General features: G+C 48.4%; 1 protein-coding gene across 4 annotated transcripts in view; it reads right to left on the bottom strand.

Annotated features, from left to right (window-relative positions):
* MAB21L3 (mab-21 like 3) overlaps positions 1-20,707 on the bottom strand; it is a 330,989-nt gene extending 310,282 nt beyond the window's left edge. The window contains exons 1-2 of one of the 4 annotated variants that reach the window (XM_069635643.1): positions 20,533-20,707; positions 19,440-19,552 (exon numbers count right to left, since the gene is read on the bottom strand). In XM_069635643.1, coding sequence (XP_069491744.1) covers positions 19,440-19,514 — 75 coding nt within the window. In that variant the 5' untranslated portion in view covers positions 19,515-19,552; positions 20,533-20,707. Of the gene's footprint in view, positions 1-19,439; positions 19,719-20,532 lie in introns of those variants that run through there. The other 3 variants (XM_069635642.1, XM_069635640.1, XM_069635641.1) reach the window with 3 other exon arrangements.
* Positions 20,708-21,101: the final 394 nt, after the last annotated feature.

Below are 21,101 nucleotides of genomic sequence, written 5' to 3'. Positions count from 1 at the left end.
CCCAGAAACAGGTAAAGTTGCCATTTACTTTATGTAGCCATTTAAAACTACAGACCCAGTACACACCATTTTATATGGAGGGTTCATTCCTATCCCTTTTTGTCTGTGCCTCTCTGAGCTTTGTTTTGCTCTTTTAACATTTAGACTTGGCTGGTGGCAGTGGTATCTACCCTAACTTTTCTACCGCGATTATATTATATAAACGTGGTACTGTTCGAGGCTATTATATTAGCCTCGAACATAAACCCGCTTGACCAAATACTCTTTCTTTTGGCTGCGGTCGGGTTTATTTGCCATTTCTTTTTGTTAAAGTCCTTCTTGTGTTTTACTTTGCGCGACAAACCAGGTTTGCCTTCTTTGTTCACCGTCTTTTGGTGGGCTTCTGCTAAGAATCCCTCCTCCTGGCGCCTGGGTGTCTAGGTGGGCAGAATGTGAGGGAGGGGTGTAGTCACCACCTGTACAGGGTATCTTAGGAAACCCAAGTCGCACTTTGCCATGATTGGCTGAGGTGCTTGTCCAGGCCGGACAACACCCTGCTGCGTGATTGACAGCCAGGCTGTGTGAATGGGGGATTTTCGCATAAAAGGCAGGACTCTTGGGCTGGAAGTCAGAGTCGCCACTGGAACTACAAGGAACCGAAGAGAAGTGGAGAAGAAGATGGCTGCTGCAACTACCCCATCCCGGTGAAGCCCTGCTGCAGTCCTGAGCTATCTACCCTTCGACGACTAAGAGGAGATCCAGTCCGGAGTCTTCTTCCCTTGAGCCTGGTGGGGATAACCAGCTCATCTTCTTCAGCCAGAGATCTCCGCCGTGGTTGAAATCGCTGCACACTGCTGTAGTGGCCCAGATAGCCTTCTGAAGAGCCTCTCCTGTTTTAAAGGAGCACACCTCTTATTCACTGTCGCTGCTGCTGGCCTCATCCCTGGGTAGTGCAGCTCACTCCAGATGTCGTCCTTCTTGTCCCCATGATGGAAGCTCCAGGAACTGTGAGTCGGCGGGAAACTACCAGGAACAACTGCCGTGGCACCAGCTTCTTCAAAGAATAAGGTACTGTGTCCAGCTTTGAGGAACTAGCGTGAACCCTTTTCTCCTCACCCAAGGCTTGCCCTTGTCTTCCTTCCCTCTTATAACTTTTGCTTCCTCCGTTGACAATATCCAAGTACTCCTGGCAACGTTGAATCTTGAACTGTCCGACTGTGTGATCCTCGACAACAGGAACCTGGTTCCACTTGACACTGGCGCAGGCCTATTGACTTTTATCTTCCTGTCAGCAAGTGTTCTCTGATTCTGTCTGCCTTGACAAAGGTATTGACTATGATTTTTGCCCCCAACTCTCTTTTGTTAACTCAGGTGCTAGTGTGTTTTTACCCCGGTAACATTTCTTCCCGCGGATATCCGTATCTTTAGTAAGACCGAACTGTCATTACTATCAAAAAGTGATTGCATATGTATTCCCGGTAACGCCTTTTGTTTCACAACACCGGTCCATCAAATCATAAGGTACTTACCTTGAGTTGTTCTGCACAAAGAGAATTGGTTGTCTGAAGTGTATTTTATGTGTGGTTTTTAATTTAATAGAAGTGAAGTGTTTTACAAACAGATGGTCTAGAAATAAATGTACTTATATTTTTTAACCAGAAACCTTGAGTCAGTGTTTGCTTGAGTCACAGTAATTGTAGTCCTTTGTGTAATCTCTGCTACTTCTCATTTGCTCTTGAAATAAGTCTGGCTGCTCCGCTACTGCTACCACTTTAACAGTGTAGTACAGGCTTGTACCAAAGGTAAAACTTGTATTACCACCTGTGGTCTTAATTGTGTGTAGTGGTCCCTAAGGGCACTGCACAGGATTCTGCCTAACACTCTGCTACCAAAGTATGTTATTCCATGCAGTGTCCCCCATCTTGGAGCGGTGAGTTTCAGGGGTCCTGCATAACAGAGAGTTCTGAGTGCTCGGTGCTGTTTGCTGAATGTGCTGCGCGTGCAGCGTGCTCTCCGCTCCTGTCATTTAGGATGATGGGCCTTATTGAGGACAAGGCACGGATTGGAGATACTGAGTGACAGAGCAGTCGATCGGGGCTGATATAGCGCTTCATGGCAGATTCCTATCACTTCTAAGTGCTGTTACATTAGGCGTCATGAATACCCAACTGAATGGCTTTTGACGTACCAGCCTAAGATGGATGAAAGGCTGAGTCAGCCCTGCTGGAGTGTGAACGTGTGTACTGCAGGCTGCATGAGCGCAGATGTGTAGAGTGAGCGCTTGTGCTGCTGAAAGCGAGGACAGGGGTTATGTGACGAGTTTGGGGAACAGCAGCGGAACGCTGACATCTTCAGGGGCGAGTGATAGATAATCATTGGAGGTGACTACACCAAGAAGCAGCAGAAGGGGCTGAAGGTGGGGGCGGGGTGGGGGTTAAGCACCCATAGAGCGGGGTAGGCGTAAGAACCCGAGCGGAACACAGACACCATGAAGAAGAGGATTGGCACTCGGAATAGGTGAGGTATGGGAGGCAGAAGCTGTAGAGTCGGTGATACACCATATGTGATGTCCAGGGTATGGCCGCGTCATGGCAGAGCCAGAGGGTCAGGCATGCCTCTGAGGGCTGAACATGAGCCGAGGCAGCAAAATGGCAGTGCAAAAACATGGGATGGAGTATTGTCAGTGGTTAAAGTGGGCCGGGGCCTGCCGGGGCCAGGCCCCGGCAGTCTCCAAAAAGTGGGACTGAGCCGGGGCCCTGCTGGGGCCCCCGTCCTACCGCAACATTGGCGGAATGCATTATCCCGTCCCGGCTGCGGCCTGCAATGAAATCAGGCAAGCTGACAGAAGTGGCGACCAGCCACAGCGACGCTGTGCCTGGCTGCCACTTCCGTCAGTCATAGTAACTGCATCTGGTGACCCCTCTTGCGAGAGAGGTCACCAGAGGCAGTTAATGTCCCTTTGTTTCCCCAGGTCGCCGAGGGATTCCTCCACATATTTCGATGTTTATAAAAGATGGCTTTGAAAGTACACATTTCAAGCCATCTTTTATGAAGCTTTGCTGATGGACAACTTTGTCCGTAGTCAAAGTTTTATAAAAGATGGCTTGAATTGTGTACTTTCAAAGCCATCTTTTATAAACCTGAAATGTTTAAAAAAGATGGCCTGAAAACTGGGCAAACCGTAGGGTACGCATACAAATATATAACGTATATATATTTCTGTGCATACCCTACGATTTGCATACGTTTGAGGCCATGCCCCCCACAAGCCACTCCCCAGATGAGGGCCCCCCTCGATTTCTTACCCCACTTAAAGCCCTTAACACCACAACAGCTGTCCCTGCGGGTGGCGTGCGGCGATCACTAGGATCCTGTACCCTCGTGGTGACGGGTCTTCAGTCAGGTGTGTGGCGTGGGGGGAGGGGAGTGTTGCATAGTGCCCCTCCTGGAGCATGGTAGCCCCAGGATGTTGTCATGGGCCGTAGCCACATGGCCTAAATAATAAAAGTAAGGAGCCGCTTCCGGCTCGGCAGTCACTCCATCAAGAGGCTCCGGTGTGGTTCTTTGTTAGCACCCTGCTGGTGCTGCACCGTGTTAGCTGGGCCCAAGGACGGGGCCCCTGCCGGGCAACGCCGTCCCAGGGTGATCCCTGTGCCATGTGACCATGGCTGGTTGAGGCGACCCCGGCCTGGGTGCCCCCAGCCACATGTGGGCTCCAGTGGCCTGGAGCACAGTGGGGTGACAATAGGACTCGCCGAGTGATCCCGACCTGAGAATGGGGCCTGCTCGGTGACCCGGAGCAGGCCCCCAACAGGGAGGAGTGGGAATCTGGGGGTGTGTTTGCACACCTTGCATGCAGAAGGAGACACTGCATAGACATTCAAATAATAAGAAACTCCCGCGTTATTTCGGCTCCCATGACGGCGCCAAGTCAGGACACCCCCATTGCAGGCAGCTCAAGCCCCCTCTCCTCTGGCTCGGGGGGCAGGCCCCTCCCTCACACATCCGTCACAAGGCGTCTTCAGCCACGTCTGACAAGCTTCAATGTGTGCGAAGACCACTCCACCAACCCCTCCACTCAGCTGGCCCAGCCTTAAAATCACCCCAATAAGCAGATCGCCCTAAAACCACAAGAAATCCACGAGGTCGGACTATGAAGGGAGCAGGGAAGACGTCAGGGGCACCCCAACACACGTGCTCCAATTGTGTGAGTGCCAATGTGTGAGTTGTCATGACCAACTTGTTGAATGGTAACTGGCAGAGATGTTTTGGAGTTGTGGGAGGCGGGGGCGTTACAAACAATCATTTTAAAGCAATTTGCGCCAGTAAGTCTGATTAAAAGAGCTGCACAGTGCGCTAGGGGTTAAATCTGGCCCGTGCAGCCGGCCCACACTGGCCCGCCAGGCCACTCGAGTATTGCCCAGAGGCGCCCTCCATCTATCCTGCTCGCCTCCAATCAGCCGCCCGTGTTCCCCTCACTTTTGGGAAGATAGCTCAGTGGGTGAATATGCCTGCTGCAAAGATCGGGAATGGACTATTAGTCAAGCCTTTGGAAACCCACGTGGGCTTTCTCAGCTGTGCATTCTTGCAAGCTTAATGACACTGAGCTGTGAGATAGCAAAGCTTGCTGCCTGGTGGCAAGTGTTCTGTATAAATGGCTATTATTATTATGAAAGCGCCTAAAATAGCATCTCCAGGCCAAACCATAAAACACGCCTGTGTGCCTCTGCAGTGCTCCGTATGGCATGTTGTGGGTCACTTAATCTCTATCATGCACCCATAATGCACCATACGGATTTAACACTGTTTGAAAAGCCAACCACCTCACCGATTCTTTAACCTTTCTCTCTGCCTTCTCAGCCCCAGCCTCTTTCCTCTTTTGTCACCCTGTTAGGGCGAATTCTCAAGAATGTGCTCCTTTCCTTCACCTTTTGAGACCCTCCAGCAATTTTTCTGGATTTCTAGGATTTGATTTTTTTACCTGGGAAGAGTGTGAGCCTTTTTTTCCCACTCTTCCATGTATTTTGTGTGTGTTTTACTTTTGTGTTCTTTGGTTATGGAGTTTTAAAACAACTCCATAGGCATCATCTTTTTCTGTGTGTCACACAGCACCTTCAGTGCAGTGGCACAGGGGTGTCTCTGACTCCCCAAGGTTTAAATACCTTCCCTGGGACTGACTACTGTCTCCCAGGGCATGTAAAGTTAAATTGGCTTTACTAGTCTCCTTAAATTTACTGACCCAGCACACCCTATTTTACTATAGAGTGCTGGAGGGGTTGCCTAGCTTCCCCTGAGTCAAAACACTCATGTAACAGTCAAATGTTACCCTTTCCTACTTCAAATGGCTGGTGGCATTGGTTTAGATCAATCTACCATGATTTTTCCCGACCGCGAACAACGGTAGCTAAAAATCGGGTCAGCCATGTTTTTCAATATGATGCCCAAGACCTATCTGTAAAAACAGATTCCAGTCAACTTTTTTCGCTGTTTCTTTTAGGAAAGGTCCTTCTAGTGTCCAACTCTGCATGCCAAACCAGGTTTGGTTCCTTTGTTCGTTGGCCTTTGGTGGGCTTCAGTGCTGAAGCCCTCCTCTGGCGCCTGAGTGTCTGGGGTGGACAGGATGTGAGGGAGGTGCCCGGAACTCCCTGTGCTTAGTCTCCTAGGAGACCTGAATGCACTCTGGCGTGATCGGCCGGCTGGCTGTCCGGCAAGGACAGCCACCCTGCTGTGTGAGTCCTTCCCTAATCATTCATCTAACTTTTCGCCTAGCCAAATTCTTCTGAAATCCGTGGCAAAGACTTAATCGTTTACTACCAGAACTGTGCTATTCTACACAAAGACTCTGAACCATTGACTTTGGCCCAGGCCTATGAACTGAATTGCTGGTTGTAGTTTAATGAAACCCTTTGTCCTGCCTATGAAAGTATTTGTGCTGTTGATTCTTATAACCTTGTCTTTTTACCCCTTTTAAAAGTATCAGAAGTGCCATTTTGCTCCCACTTCAGGGGAGCTGAACTTGTTCAGTAACTTATTGGTTGTGTATTTGTAGTATATGATATTGAGCTGCTCTTGCTAGTGTAATGTTTTCCAACTGACTGTGTAAATAAATGTATATTCTTTTACCAAGAAACCTTGAGTAAGAGTATATTTGAATCACTGTATTAGTTGGTCCTTTGTGTAACTTGTGCTACTGCTCACTCAACTCTTGAGATAAGTCTGGCTGCTCAGTACCAAAGGTGAAATTGTACTGACACTAGTAGTCTTAATTGCATGTAGTGTTCCCTAAGGGTACTGCATGTGACTCTGCCTAACACACCCCCTTCAGAGCATGTTTATAACAACAACAAAAAGACCCTGCCACAGCGGAACGCCTTGTTATTGTCCATTGCTGACCTTTGAACTGTACGATGAGATGTCCTCACCTTCAACTGTGTATGTCTTTGCTGCAGGCCATCTGGCAAAACATCTCAGCAAACTGGGTGCTCATTCCAGCTGTCTGTATGCACAAGGTTCCAATCCTAGCACGGCCGACTCAGCCCTTGCTGTTGCGGAGGTCGAGAAGTTCAGTACCATTACATTGTGTCATTATAAAACATGTCATTACAGCGCTGAGAAACAGAAGGAATATGGAACAGCGCATGATGTCAAAGGGCAATGCTAGGAAGAATAGCCCATGGAGAGCCTTGTTGTGATAAGTGCAACGAATGGCAATTGCTCGAAGCGTCTGTGCATTTCTGGACCGACAGTTGCGAAATGACCTCAACGGTTGTTCCAATGAGAACAAACGCAGCGACCGAGACCGCGCTCTCTGTGAAACATCCTGCAACCCTTGCAACCTCTGGAAACTTCCCTGGAACCTAAATATCAGTGCGCAGCAAGTTCCTCCAGTGTACTATCTAGTTTCAAATATATCCCAACTTTCACACATCACTATTCTTAAAAATGGACCACTTCAATACGAATCACCGGCATTCGCTTATCTTTTTATCGTCAGTATGTTTCGGCAGGTGTCTCTCTTCGTCAGGGCTACATATATAACAAATGTTGGCATATACAGAAGATATTAAGAATGCATATATCAAGTGAACTCACTGAAGGGGTGTCGCAGACCGAAAACACGGTCAAACTCTCAGATTAAGAACAGGAAGGAATTTGCCACATTTTAAGATCTCTCCTCTGAGATAGAAAATTACAAAAGTCCCCAGGACCAATGCTGTTCCCATTGGCTGAGAACCTGAGAGGCGTGACTAACACATTTGCTAATTATTCATCCTCCAAATTATCTGTATATTTAATGCAAAACAATATATCTGAAAAGAATGAATGAAATATTCAATATTCTAAGTACGAATATGTTCTGCTTATTATAAAACAGGTCTGACCCACCCGGGGTGTATTCCTGGCGGTGTCGCAGTCCTAGAATATTTGGGGAAAGTGTTTGATTTTACTCAGGGACGTCATTTGGGGGTCGCCAGAGGTCGCAACTGCGACCTCTGAGGTTTCCCTTGAGACATCTGTAAAAAAAATGTAAAAAAAAAAATCGTTTTTTTCTTTTTTTTTCGTTTTTTGTAATGCAAGCTTCTGGAGTGGCTGACTTTCATGTTCAGGCCCTTTAACAAAAAAAAATAAGAAAAAAATAAGAAAAATAAGAACAGGGGGGCCACAAGTCTAACACTTTCAGCACTGACCCTAAATAAGGAAGATTAGGAATACCAAATAATGTGTCTTTCTGGAATTCTATACAATAATTGCTAGACCCATTAAAGGTTTATTTCAGGCACACTTCAGGGGGTGAGTCACTGATTTAGTCTGTTCTTAAACGCCTCAACTCAGCCTTTCATCCTTCTGAGGTCGATGAATGAGTACCAACACAGGTTGGGTGATATTGGGTGTATATTGTATATACATAAAGCGCTTAAGCGTAAGTGCTACATAATAACACATCATTATCATTTGGTCATGGACGTCTGCTTGCATTCACAGTAATTTGGTAACATGGGCCTCTACACACTGATCTTAACGATACATATGGCGATCCATTCTTGTATGAAATGTACATCACATTATAGTGTACAATGAATGCTATGTGATGCCACTTCCTGTTTTGTCAACGGGTGGAAGGTCGTTTTCCATCGCTTCCCGCGATATCACTTTGGGGTGATGTCAAATGACATCACTTCCTGTGATGTCATCAGGGGTCAAGGGTCATGTGATGTCACTTCTGCTACCCCTGGCATTTTGGTGAAATGACGTCCCTGATTTTACTGCGGGTGTATATTTGGGGAAATGTCACCCACGGGCGGCAGGTTCCATTATTCACAATAAACACTGCAGGGCCAGGCTCCATTATTCCCAATAAACACTGCAGGACCAGGTTCCATTATTCCCAATAAACACTGCAGGGCCAGGTTCCATTATTCCCATAAACACTGCAGGGCCAGGTTCCATTATTCCCAATAAACACTGCAGGGCCAGGTTCCATTATTCACAATAAACACTGCAGGGCCAGGCTCCATTATTCCCAATAAACACTGCAGGGCCAGGTTCCATTATTCCCATAAACACTGCAGGACCAGGTTCCATTATTCCCAATAAACACTGCAGGGCCAGGTTCCATTATTCCCATAAACACTGCAGGGCCCGGTTCCATTATTCCCAATAAACACTGCAGGACTAGGTTCCATTATTTCCAATAAACACTGCAGGGCCAGGTTCCATTATTCCCATAAACACTGCAGGGCCAGGTTCCATTATTCCCAATAAACACTACAGGACCAGGTTCCATTATTGCCAATAAACACTGCAGGGCCAGGTTCCATTATTCACAATAAACACTGCAGGGCCAGGTTCCATTATTCCCAATAAACACTGCAGGGCCAGGTTCCATTATTCCCAATAAACACTGCAGGGCCAGGTTCCATTATTCCCATAAACACTGCAGGGCCAGGTTCCATTATTCCCAATAAACACTACAGCACCAGGTTCCATTATTCCCATAAACACTGCAGGGCCAGGTTCCATTATTCCCAATAAACACTGCAGGGCCAGGTTCCATTATTCACAATAAACACTGCAGGGCCAGGCTCCATTATTCCCAAAAACACTGCAGGGCCAGGTTCCATTATTCCCATAAACACTGCAGGACCAGGTTCCATTATTCCCAATAAACACTGCAGGGCCAGGTTCCATTATTCACAATAAACACTGCAGGGCCAGGCTCCATTATTCCCAATAAACACTGCAGGGCCAGGTTCCATTATTCCCATAAACACTGCAGGACCAGGTTCCATTATTCCCAATAAACACTGCAGGGCCAGGCTCAATTATTCCCATAAACACTGCAGGGCCCGGTTCCATTATTCCCAATAAACACTACAGGACTAGGTTCCATTATTCCCAATAAACACTGCAGGGCCAGGTTCCATTATTCCCATAAACACTGCAGGGACAGGTTCCATTATTCCCAATAAACACTACAGGACCAGGTTCCATTATTCCTAATAAACACTGCAGGGCCAGGTTCCATTATTCCCAATAAACACTGCAGGGCCAGGTTCCATTATTCCCATAAACACTGCAGGGCCAGGTTCCATTATTCCCAATAAACACTACAGGACCAGGTTCCATTATTCCCAATAAACACTGCAGGGCCAGGATCCATTATTCCCATAAACACTGCAGGGCCAGGTTCCATTATTCCCAATAAACACTACAGGACCAGGTTCCATTATTCCCAATAAACACTGCAGGGCCAGGTTCCATTATTCACAATAAACACTGCAGGGCCAGGTTCCATTATTCCCAATAAACACTGCAGGGCCAGGCTCCGTTATTCCCAATAAACACTGCAGGGCCAGGTTCCATTATTCCCATAAACACTGCAGGACCAGGTTCCGTTATTCCCAATAAACACTGCAGGGTCAGGTTCCATTATTCCAATAAACACTGCAGGGCCAGGTTCCGTTATTCCCAATAAACACTGCAGAGCCAGGTTCCATTATTCCCAATAAACACTGCAGGGCCAGGCTGCATTATCCCCTGAATACACTGCAAGGCCATGTTCCATTATTCCCATAAACACTGCAAGGCCAGGTTCCATTATTCCAATAAACACTGCAAGGCCGGGCTGCATTATTTCCAATAAACACGGCAAGGCCAGGTTCCATTATTCCCAAGAAACACTGCAAGGCCAGCTTCCATTATTCCCAATAAACACTGCAAATCCACGTTCCGATATTCACAATAAACACTGCAAAGCCAGGTTGCCTTATTCCCAATAAACACTGCAAGTCCACATTCCATTATTTCCATAAACACTGCAAGACCAGGTTCCATTATTCCCAGTAAACAATGCAAGGCCAGGTTCCATCAATCCCAATAAACACTGCAAGGCCAGGTTCCATCAATCCCAATAAACACGGCAAGGCCAGGTTCCATTATTCCCATAAACACTGTAGGGCCACTTTCAATTATTCCCAATAAACACTGCAAGGCCAGGTTCCATTATTCCCATCAACACACTGCAGGGCCAGATTAAATTTTCCCAATAAACACTGCAAGGCAAGGTTACATTATTCCCAATAAACAATCCACGGCCAGGTTCCATTATTCCCAATCAACACTGCAAGGCCAGGCTCCATAATTCCCAATTAGCACATAAGAGACAGAATGGATTATTCTCAGTTAGCACAGCAGTGCCTGGTTCCACTAGTCCCAATAAACACTGCAAGTCCAGGTTCCATTATTCTCATAAACACACTGCAGGGCCATATTCAATTGTCCCAATAAACACTGCAAGACCAGGTACATTATTCCCAATAAACACTGAAAGCTTGGGTTTCACTATTCCCAATAATCCTTGCAGGGCCAGGTTCCATTATTCCCAGTTAGCCCAGCAGGACCTGGTTCTATTATTCCCAATAAATACTACAGCGCCAGATTCCATTATTCCCAGTCAGCACCTGAGTGGCAGGTGAGCCTCCTTAGTGACAGGCTGTAAATGAGACATCCTGGCAGGTATCAGGCGAGTGAGAGGGGACCCTGGTACCAAAGACGTTGGGCCTCATTACACGGTAGGCGGTAAACCATGGCGCTATTAGCGCCATGGTTCATGCCGGTAATTTACTGGTACCGCCTTGGAGGAAAGGGGAATTACCGCCCTATTCCAAGGTTGGGAAGGCGGTAATTCCTCCTTCCTCCATTGCCCTTCCCCATTCCCATTTTTGCCCCTAGGGCATAATGGGAATGGGGAAGGCGCTAATTACGGTACCGCAAATTGCGGTAACGTAATTAGCACCCCGGTCCCTTTGCAGGTTCGTTTTTTAATGCCTGTTAAAAGCAGGCGTTAATGTACCAACCCGCAAAGGGACCTCGTAGTAAGGCGGTAAGGGTTTACCGCTACCGGTAAAATACCGCCTACCGTGTAATGAGGCCCAATGTCTATTTTCAGTTTTTCTTTAAACAAAGCCCAGGAAATCAATGCTGCATAAACCGGGACAGAACCGAGCACAACTGCAGAGATAAAGGGTAGATGATCTCATCGTGTCTGCCAAAACCACAATCCCACACCTTATATTCAAGACACACAATGCTAGCACGACCCAGGCAACTCTATAGCACCGCATCTTTACCAAACGGAGCAGCCGTCATCACACTAGTGGCAGTTTCCAACTGGCCTATGGCATGTGCCCTCCTGCTCTCCAGGCAATGAATGTCAAGTCACATGGTGCGATTGGTAGGGAATGGAAAAAGGGACACTACAATTCCCAGAATGCAAAATGATGTTGGCTGAAATGGCCGGACTGGGGCAAAACAATCCCATTGACACATAGCTAGCAGCTCTGTGATGCCTACAACACGTCAAAGAGTTGCTTTGATGTGTTAATCAACCTGCAACAGAACACAATCCTGGCATGTGCACAGCTAGCCCAAGATGTGATAAAATATTCTCCTATGCCAGGTGAGGGTAGGCTATCCAGTCATGATTTTTCTATGCATTCTGGTAGTTGTAGTCCTGGATTTGTAACGACAAAAGATTGTGGATTGATTGAAACAATAACATGACTGGGTTATTGGCTCACGCCGAGCATGAGGCCCGAGGACATCTTTGATCAGATTTGTTTTCCATTTATAAATGAGTAAAATCGAAATCGTTATGATACGTACTGTGAAGAATCCTGCAGATCCCTCACTGAAGCCCTGCCTAAAGTCTCCTCCCAGGTGGCCAGGAGAGAGCAGACGCTTCCTGATCCCAGCCCTGGGGGTGGTGTACTGCGGGAGGATCACCTGGGTAGTGAGGAGATTCCGTGGAATGAGACATGGTATTTATCCTTAAAAGGAAAGAACCTTTTAAAGGTACCAAAACATGTAATGGCTTATTTTCCTTAAGGTGCATCGGAACCACATCATAAGTCTGTGAATGTGGGTAAATCTGATATGACATCTTTACCCACCCCAAAGAAAGAACGATCATTTGAGACGTCCAAGATTAAAAATCCCCCTTACTCCCAAATGTACAGGTGAAGGAAACCTATAAATATTGGCTTTAAATAAATTGCCTACCTCTTTTCAAGTCAACTTTAATGCTTCCTCTTTAAATGCATTTAAGAAAAATAACTATGCATTTAAAAATAAGAAGATAACAAGAAAATGTAATGTTGTTGTTAGGGACTCAAAGTCTCACAACCCCCAAAGTACTGTGATGAGGAAGAGGGCTGAAGAGCAATTTTTCAGTAGTAGTCAGCCTATTAAGCCTAATCACCCACACCTGGGTGAGGCAGAGAGGTTTAAAAGGCCCCCTCTGTTGCAGGCCATTAGATGGAACTGTAGCGGGAGTGCGTGCAGCAGCAGTAGCAGGAGGAAGAAAGCACGGTGTTGGAAATCCAGGAAGAAGTGGGAGAACCGAAGGGATGCCGGGACTTTGGTCAAGCAGATTTCAACTTCCTGTCCTGAGAGGGTCTTGTTCCCCCAAACTCTGAGGTGCAGAGGCTGCGCAGCGGAAGGCCTGAAGGAAGACTGCTTTTCCCCATGTGAACGTAATTGAAGAGATTGCACAGCAGGAACCGGTTTCCTAAACCATTATGAGGTTCCTACAGTGTCAATGCTATTCTATATTCTCCATATGTTAGTCACACTTGGCTCTGTCAGGTCCCATAGGTGCACCTGCAGTTCACTATGGTTAATTGCACATAAGCATCTGCAAGCTTTATTTAGGATCTCATGCTTCTTGCGGTTTCTGCGTTGTTGCATTTAGCTAATTGCAAACATAATAAGGCAATAACTGAAAAAGACGGTCTCGCTGAATGCTGGGTTACGCCTGATCCAATTCAAAATATTAAACCAGCTCCCCTACACCCCGGTCAAAATGGCCAGATTCACACAGAACTGCAAGGGGAATGTTTGAAATGCGGGGACCCGCATGCAAATGCTTATCACATGCATTGGGTATGTCCACAGATTGTGGTGTTTTGGAAAAGTGTTGCTGACATAGTCGAGCAGATTACTCAAATCCCGGCCTCTCTTACCCTCTTGAGATACTTGTTTGGGGATATTGGCAAAGATGCTGAAACCACCAGAAGGTTATTTAATGTATCATGTGCTGTAGCGAAACAATGTATACTGAGGTGCTGGAAGGCCACTTATGCTCCTCAGACAAACAACTTCCTCTGTGAATTGACATTTGTGAACAAAAGTGAAGAACAATATGTCTTATGAATGCAAGTAACGAACCGACCTAAAGATGTATGGGCTGCATTCAGAGGGTATTTATGTGAAATGATGTCAGACAATGATTGATTCCTGCCCAGCATCCACACATTGATCTTTTACTTGTAGTACAAATGTATACTATCACAGCTGTATTGTAACACAAAGTATTGTACTGCATAAGCACTGACATGACTGTTAATAAATAAAGTTTAAAAAAAAAAATAATAATAATAAGGCAATGACAGTATATATATGTATCTGTCCTCTATAGAACTGCACGCTCGTGTTCTTCGGTATTCAAGTGTGTGTTTTTGTCCCGATGTGCGGATGGCACGTATGCTTCCTGTCTAACGCTGCTACGTCGTGGTGTCTCTCTAACGACATCAGTGACTTTGGCTTCTCAGTGCTTTGTCCACTCTGGGTAAGACTTGTACCACACCTGGTCTGTAGGGCTGGCTGAGTGGGTACCTCTCGACATACTTAGGGATTATTTGTTCACGATAACTCCTGGCGTTATGCGTCATGTGGAGGAGGGAGCGAATTTGCCCATCCCTCTTCATTGTGACCTCCTCTTCCCCATGCGCATTTTGAGTTGTGTGCCACAGGGCTGTGCATCTCTCTCTTCTCTCATCCTCCACCTACCTCCTTCACCCCCCTATGGTGGTCTCTGTCTCTCCCATCTTCTCTAACTGCTACTCTATCTCTTACCCTATCCGTCTCACTAAGTCTGGAAGGAAGATGTTCAAGAGGGACATCCTGTTCTCTAACCCAGGCCTCCCTATCACTGATACCTACACCAGTGCTTCCTCCAGACAGACTCTCACTGACATACTCTTTGTCGTCCTCTCTCCAGACCTACGGACCATTTGGTCTCTGTTCTCTATCCTTTCTCCTCCTCTCCCATTGATGGTGGTACTAGGTGGGAGGTCCTGTTGGCCCCCTTCCACTCCTCCAAGACCATCATTAATGTCTATCTGAATGGCAGAGTCTTGGTTCAGCGCTCTCAGCCCAACCACCTCCTTTTTGATAGGTGTTTACCGCGTGTTAACTTCCCCCCTTCTCCTGCTACTCCTTCTGCCACCCCTCTGGCAATCTCATCTTCCTCCTCTGTCCACCCTCGGGCCCCTCTACCACCTCCACAGGGTGTTCCTGAAGCCTGTACCCCTCCACAGAAGTCTTTCAAATGTGGCAACCTTTTCCACGTCGTTACTCTCAACTCTTGTTCTGCTGTCAAACATTCCTCTGACATCTGTCACCTCCCCAAAGAACTTGACCTAGACGTCCTTGCTCTCACCGAGACATAGTTTATGGCCAGGTCTGTCACAGGTTTTGATACTCTCCTCCCTGTGGGCTACAAGATCCTCTCCGAACCCATAACAAACCGTCCTGGAGGTGGAGTAACTCTGATCTTTCCAGAGTGGGTCCCAGCCTCTGTCATCCCTAGGCAGGCCTACTCCTCCTTTGGAGGCCTGGTCTGCAGGCTCTCCATATCTCCTGGCCTCTCTCTGACTGTGGCCACCATCTACAGGCCACCTGGCCAGGTCGCCCTCTTCTCCTCTGAATGGGCTGACCTCTCCTCTCCTTTCCTTTCCTTGCCTTGCCTCTACTTCTCAACTTCTCCTCAGAGATCTCAACATCTACCTGTATGCTTCTAATACCTCCTCTGGGCTTTTCTGCATCCTCTGCAACACTCTCTCTCTTTCCATTCTGCCCTCTGGCCCGACACACTGTGCTGGGCATAATTTGGATGTTCTCATCTTCTCAGACATCCCCCTCTCTAACCCTCTCACCACTCCTCTCTCTTGGACTGACCACTTTCTGCTTTCCTCTCATCTGACACTCACTATCCCTCAGGCAAAGCCCCCACCCAGCACTGCCACCTACGTTGTTGGTCATTCGGCCTATGAAGCATGTGCCAGTGGATGTCTTTGCCTCTACTTTCTCAGCTCCTCCTACTCATGCAGCTGACTCACACCCTGACACAGCCCTTTCTAATCTGCATCCTTCTATTTCCAACACCCTGGACATCCTTGCCCCCGTCATGAGAATCCAGCTGAAGCCTACCTCCAAATGGAACTCTTGGTAAGACTCAGACCTTCCCATCCTGAAACACAAGTGCAGGGTGGCTGAGAGGAAGTGGAGGGCTCAGGGCACATCCTCTGACAAACTGGCCTGCCGTCTGCTCCAAAGGCAAAACAGACTCTCTGTCCTGTCCAAGAAGAGAGCACACATTCAAGCCTGCGTCTCTGCAGCCTCTAGCAACACAGCCTAACTCTTTAAAAATCTGCAAGGAACTGGACAGTCCTGTTGTGGTCTCTACCTCTCCTGTTCCCTCCCAGGCCCTCTGTACGATTCTGGCCTCTCACTTCTCTGCTATAACTCAGGACATCCTGTCCTCTATCTCCTCTTCCCTCTTGGTCTGCCTTTGGCCATCTCTCCCTCTCCTCTTACTTTCTCCTCTTTTTGCCTGACAAAACCTGAGGAGGTTTCTAGACAAGTCTGATCTATTAAAGTGTGGTCCAAACAGGCACTCCCCTGCACCCCCAGAACCATCAAGGACCATATTGATGCCCTCATTCCAGCTTCGGCCGATTTCTGTAATCACTCTTTCGCCACTGGAACTTTGCCCTCTCCCCTTAAGCACTCCCTTGTGCACCCCTTCATCAAGAAGCCATCTGCTGATCCTACCTGCCTGGCAAACTATCGCCGAATCTCCATCACCCCTTTCCTGGGCAAACTCTTGGAAAAGCTGGCCATCTCCCAGCTTACTCTCCACACTGAATCTGTTGGTTGTCTCCATGACCATCAATCTGGCTTCAGAGCTGCCAGAGACACGGGAAATTGCTCTCCTGAACACCTGTGAAAATCTGCTCTCCAACCTTGATTCCAGCATTCCTTCTGTCCTAATCTTTCCTATGCTTTCGCCACGTTCAACCACACCACCCTGATCATTCGACTCTGAGAATGCTGACCTCCTTCCTCTTGGACCGCCCCTCCCAGGTTCAACTTGGTCCCTTTCTCTCCACCAACTCTCTCTCTACCTGTGGTGGTCCCCAGGGCTCTATCCTCTCACCCTGGTTTTTTAACCTCTACTTTTCCTCTTTGGCCCGCCTGATCTCTACCTTCTCCTCTAACTTTCAGTGTTATGCAGATGACACGCAGCTCTCCGTCAGGCTCCTCTCAGACTCTTCTCCTCTCCTCTCTCATTCCTGGCTGTCTATCCACAATTCAGGATTTGTACACTGCCAACGCTCGCTGCCTAAATGCCAGTAAAACAGAGATTCTTCTCATTGGGACCCCTGCCCCAGCTTTCCCACCCTCACTCTGGCTACCGGCCTTAGTCCCACTTCCTTCGCCTTCCTGCGAGTCAAAAAACCTTGGTGTTATCTTCAACTCCACTCTCTCTTTCTCTCCTCACATATCAGATGTCGCCAAGAAGTCCCGCTACCAGCTGCACCTCCTCAAAAGGACTCTTCCCTTTCTCACTTTCCCCCAGAAGTCCTTTTTCTCTCTAGGCTGGACTACTGCAACAGCCTCTTTCTCAGTCTTCCTTCCTCTACTCTTCGCCATCTGCAAGTAAACCAGAACAGGACTGCAAGACTGGTCCTTGGCCTCAAGCCCAGGGATTGTATCTCTCCAGCCCTGAAATCTCTCCACTGGCTCCCGGTGGCTACAAGGATCAAGTTCAAGACCCTTTGCATTGTCTACAAGGCTTTCTGGGGCTGGGGCCCGCACTACATCCAACGCTCTCTTACAAAATATCTTCCTTCTCGAGCCCTTCGTTCAACTACCTCCAGGCAGAGAGTGGGGTAGATCTCTCTCTTCTGCAAGTGTCTCCCTCTGGAATGGCCTCCCTGCCCCTCTCAAACTTGAGCCGGGCCACCTGAAGTTCTGGAAGCAGCTCAAAACCTTCCTCTTCTCCTCTGCTTTCTCTCTCGCCCTTCCCTGCTGACCTACCTTATATACCTGTCTGCTGTACCCACTGGTTGCTTGGCTACCCTCAGAGTTTCACTGGGTACCAGACTCTTTCTTGATCAGTCACACTTGCACTGCCTCCGGGCCTACCACGCACTTAGGGGCTGTAACTGCAACCCTATAGTCCCTTGTTCTCCTTGCACTACTCAGAGCCGCGCTGCCCTGGCTGAACTTACTCAGAGCACTACTGCCCTGTTTTCCCCTCCCCTCTTCCTTGCAACCCCCCCTTTCACCTTGTACTTCTCGTTCTCGCACTCGCTCTATCTGATTGACACAAGGCATAGTCAGATCGTTTGTCTTGTCCTCCCTCTGTCTTCCCTCCCTTGTCGCGCCTAGAAACACTGGTGTACAGGCGCGTTATAAATGACTTATCATATCATAACTAGCTAGAGAGAGTTGTCGCTGTTCAGAATTGTCTCCTTCAGGGCGAGCTGCAAGCAAAGGTGTCAGAGAAATAAGCAAGGACAGCACTGAATATAGAATGAAGCAAAAGCAGGACAGGATGAAAGCCAAATATTATACTAAGCGTCCTTCTGAGGTGCCTACCACTCAAGACAGAGAAGATTTGCGGAAATACCCTCAAAACAGAGCAAAAGACAAGCAGTGGCAAGAGGGCGGGAACCCCATGCGTCACTTGAAGGTGGGAGTGAGAGGCGATGGTAAAAAGGAAGTGATGCATTAGATCAAGATGAGGGAAGTCAAGAAGAGGCCCAGCGAGCAGAATGTGGGCAGCATTCTGAGGAACCACCTTCCTCAGTAAGAAAAGAGGAAGGAGAAGCCCCAAGAAAGGATTACGACGATGATCCTGGACCATTGAGTGCAATAATGGGAACTCAGACCAGAAAGAAATAGAGTATTCTGCAAGAGACCCAGGCCTCTAAGGAGAAGCAAACCCAAAGACTGGGAGTTGTAGAAGACTTTTCTTTCGCTTTGTGAGGAAGAGAGGTGTGTGACAAATGCAGTCTTTCTTTCCTTTCCGACACAACCCCACGAACCGCATCTGGGGACGCGCCACAGCAAGCAAAAGCCGCACAACATTGAGAAAGCAGAAACGAAGCAACAGCGTTGGGGAGATCAACATATGAAACGCATCACGCCTCGCCAGACTCTTGATATGTACTGTTACGGTTATGGGTTTACCACTTGAGCTCTGGGCCCTTTAGGGACGTGCATGGAATGGATGGGATCACACAGAATAACTCGCAGTCCAGATAACCGAACCATCTCAGGAAGAGGGCAAAGTACCATTTTATTAAGAATGATCTAAAACAGGGAGGTTACAACGAACATCAGCAGGCGTGCGCTCAATCCCTCAATGTTCCCCACACAAAACTGTGTTGGTCCTTATGAAGAAAGAAAAACAAAGAAGATAGAGTACGAAAAGAGGAAAGAAAGACAGAAGAGAAAGAAAGACAGAAGAGATAGAAAGACAGAAAGAAAGAAAGAAAGAAAGAAAGAAAGAAAGAAAGAAAGAAAGAAAGAAAGAAAGAAAGAAAGAAAGAAAGAAAGAAAGAAAGAAAGAAAGAAAAAGAAAGAAGAGGAAGGAAGGAAGGGGGAGGGAAGGGAGAGGAGGGCAGGAAGGGAAAGGAGAGGAGGGCAGGAAGGGAGAGGAGGGCAGGAAGGGAAAGGAGAGGAGGGCAGGAAGGGAAAGGAGAGGAGGGCAGGAAGGGAGAGGAGGGCAGGAAGGGAAAGGAGAGGAGGGCAGGAAGGGAGAGGAGGGCCGGGAGGGAGTGTCGGTCCCCTCCCTCGCCACCGCTCCGGGGCCCCAGGGTCCTTACCTTGTTGTGCAGATAGTGATCCAGGTCCTCCTCACTGAAGTCCTTCATAGCGCTGCGGCCCCTCCTCCCACACATCGCTCTCCGGGGTCTCCCTTCTGGACCCCCACAGGCTCCTGGCAGTAAAGAGAGAGCAAGGCGTGACGGTACGCAGCGTTCAGGGGCCCCACGCCGAGGGAGTCACGCGTGCCCGGCCTGTGAGTGCCGCTTCCCCCTCGGCCCCTCCCACTCGCTCAGGCCAGCTCGCTTTATTTGTTTATTTTTGCTTTCTTGATTCTCCTCTCCCACATCTCCTGCCGCCCCCCCCCACACATTCACTATTCTTTACACTTTCTTTTCCCCCTTCCATCGCTTTCTCCCATGTTTTCCAATCTGGCTACTCTATCAAAATGCTTCTTCCCTCTGTCGATTCCCTTTTTTGTTCTTCCTTTCTATTTTTATTTTTGCTGTTTTCTTTCTCTCCCCTTTTGATTTAATGTTCTCCTGTTTCTTTGTTGTTTCATCGTTTAAGATGTATTCCTAACACTCTTTCTTTCTTTCTTTCTTTCTTTCTTTCTTTCTTTCTTTCTTTCTTTCTTTCTTTCTTTCTTTCTTTCTTTCTTTCTTTCTTTCTTTCTTTCTTTCTTTTTTCTTTCTTTCTTTCTTTCTTTCTTTCTTTCTTCCTTCCATCCTTCCACCTGCCTCCCTTTCTCCCTCCTTCCTCCCTCCCTTCCTTCCTTCCGTCCTTCCCTCCCAGCCTCCTTCCCTTCCTCCCTCCCGCCTTCCCTTCCTCTCTCCTTCCCTCCCTTCCTCTCTCCCTCCTTTCCTTCCTTGCTTCCTTCTTTCTCTCTTTCTTCCTTCCACCCGCCTCCATTTCTCCCTCCTTCCTTCCCTCCCTTCCTTTCTTCCTTCCTACCCTCCATGTATCACTCCTTTACTTCCTTCCTTCCATCTATCCTTCCTTCCCTCCCTCTTTCTCTTTCTTTCTTTCCTTCTTCCTCCCTCCCCCCTTTCCTTTCTTTCCCTCCCTTGCTTTCTTTCCTCCTTCGGTTCCCTCTTCCCTTCTCCCCGCCTCTTCTCTCCCTCCAGCTCTGCTGACAGTAAACACATCACCCACCTGCGTGCTGCTGGCAGCCGCTCGCCTCTTCTCTTTACAGTAAGCACACAGCAGGCAGGCAGGCGGGATGAACACGCAAACACCGCCCGGCCGGTCCTGGGAGTTAAAAGCGATCAAATCCTTCGATTGGCTGCAAAGCCCGCTTCTCTATATAGATCCCACCCAGCCCAGAGGCCTGGCAGCTGGCCACAACGGGGCTGCACCCCCTGCAGCTCGCCACACAAGGGCTGCACTCTCTGCCCACCCCCTTCAGCTCGCCACACGGGGCTGCACCCCGTGCCCACCCCCTGCAGCTCGCCACACAGGGGCTGCACCCCCTGCCCACCCCCTGCAGCTCGCCACACGGGGGCTGCACCCCCTGCAGCTCGCTACACGGGGCTGCACCCTCTGCCCACCCCCTGCAGCTCGCCGCACAGGGGCTGCACCGCCTGCAGCTCGCCACACGGGGCTGCACCCCGTGCCCACCCCCTGCAGCTCGCTACACGTGGGCTGCACCCCCTGCAGCTCGCTACACGGGGCTGCACCCCCTGCAGCTCGTCACATGGGGGCTGCACCCCCTGCCCACCCCC

This window comes from Ambystoma mexicanum, chromosome 7p (genome assembly GCF_040938575.1).
Source record: "Ambystoma mexicanum isolate Mex_15411 chromosome 7p, UKY_AmexF1_1, whole genome shotgun sequence".
Classification (NCBI taxonomy): domain Eukaryota; kingdom Metazoa; phylum Chordata; class Amphibia; order Caudata; family Ambystomatidae; genus Ambystoma; species Ambystoma mexicanum.
Note: the sequence above shows the minus strand (reverse complement) of the source record. Positions and strands in the feature narration are given on the sequence as shown.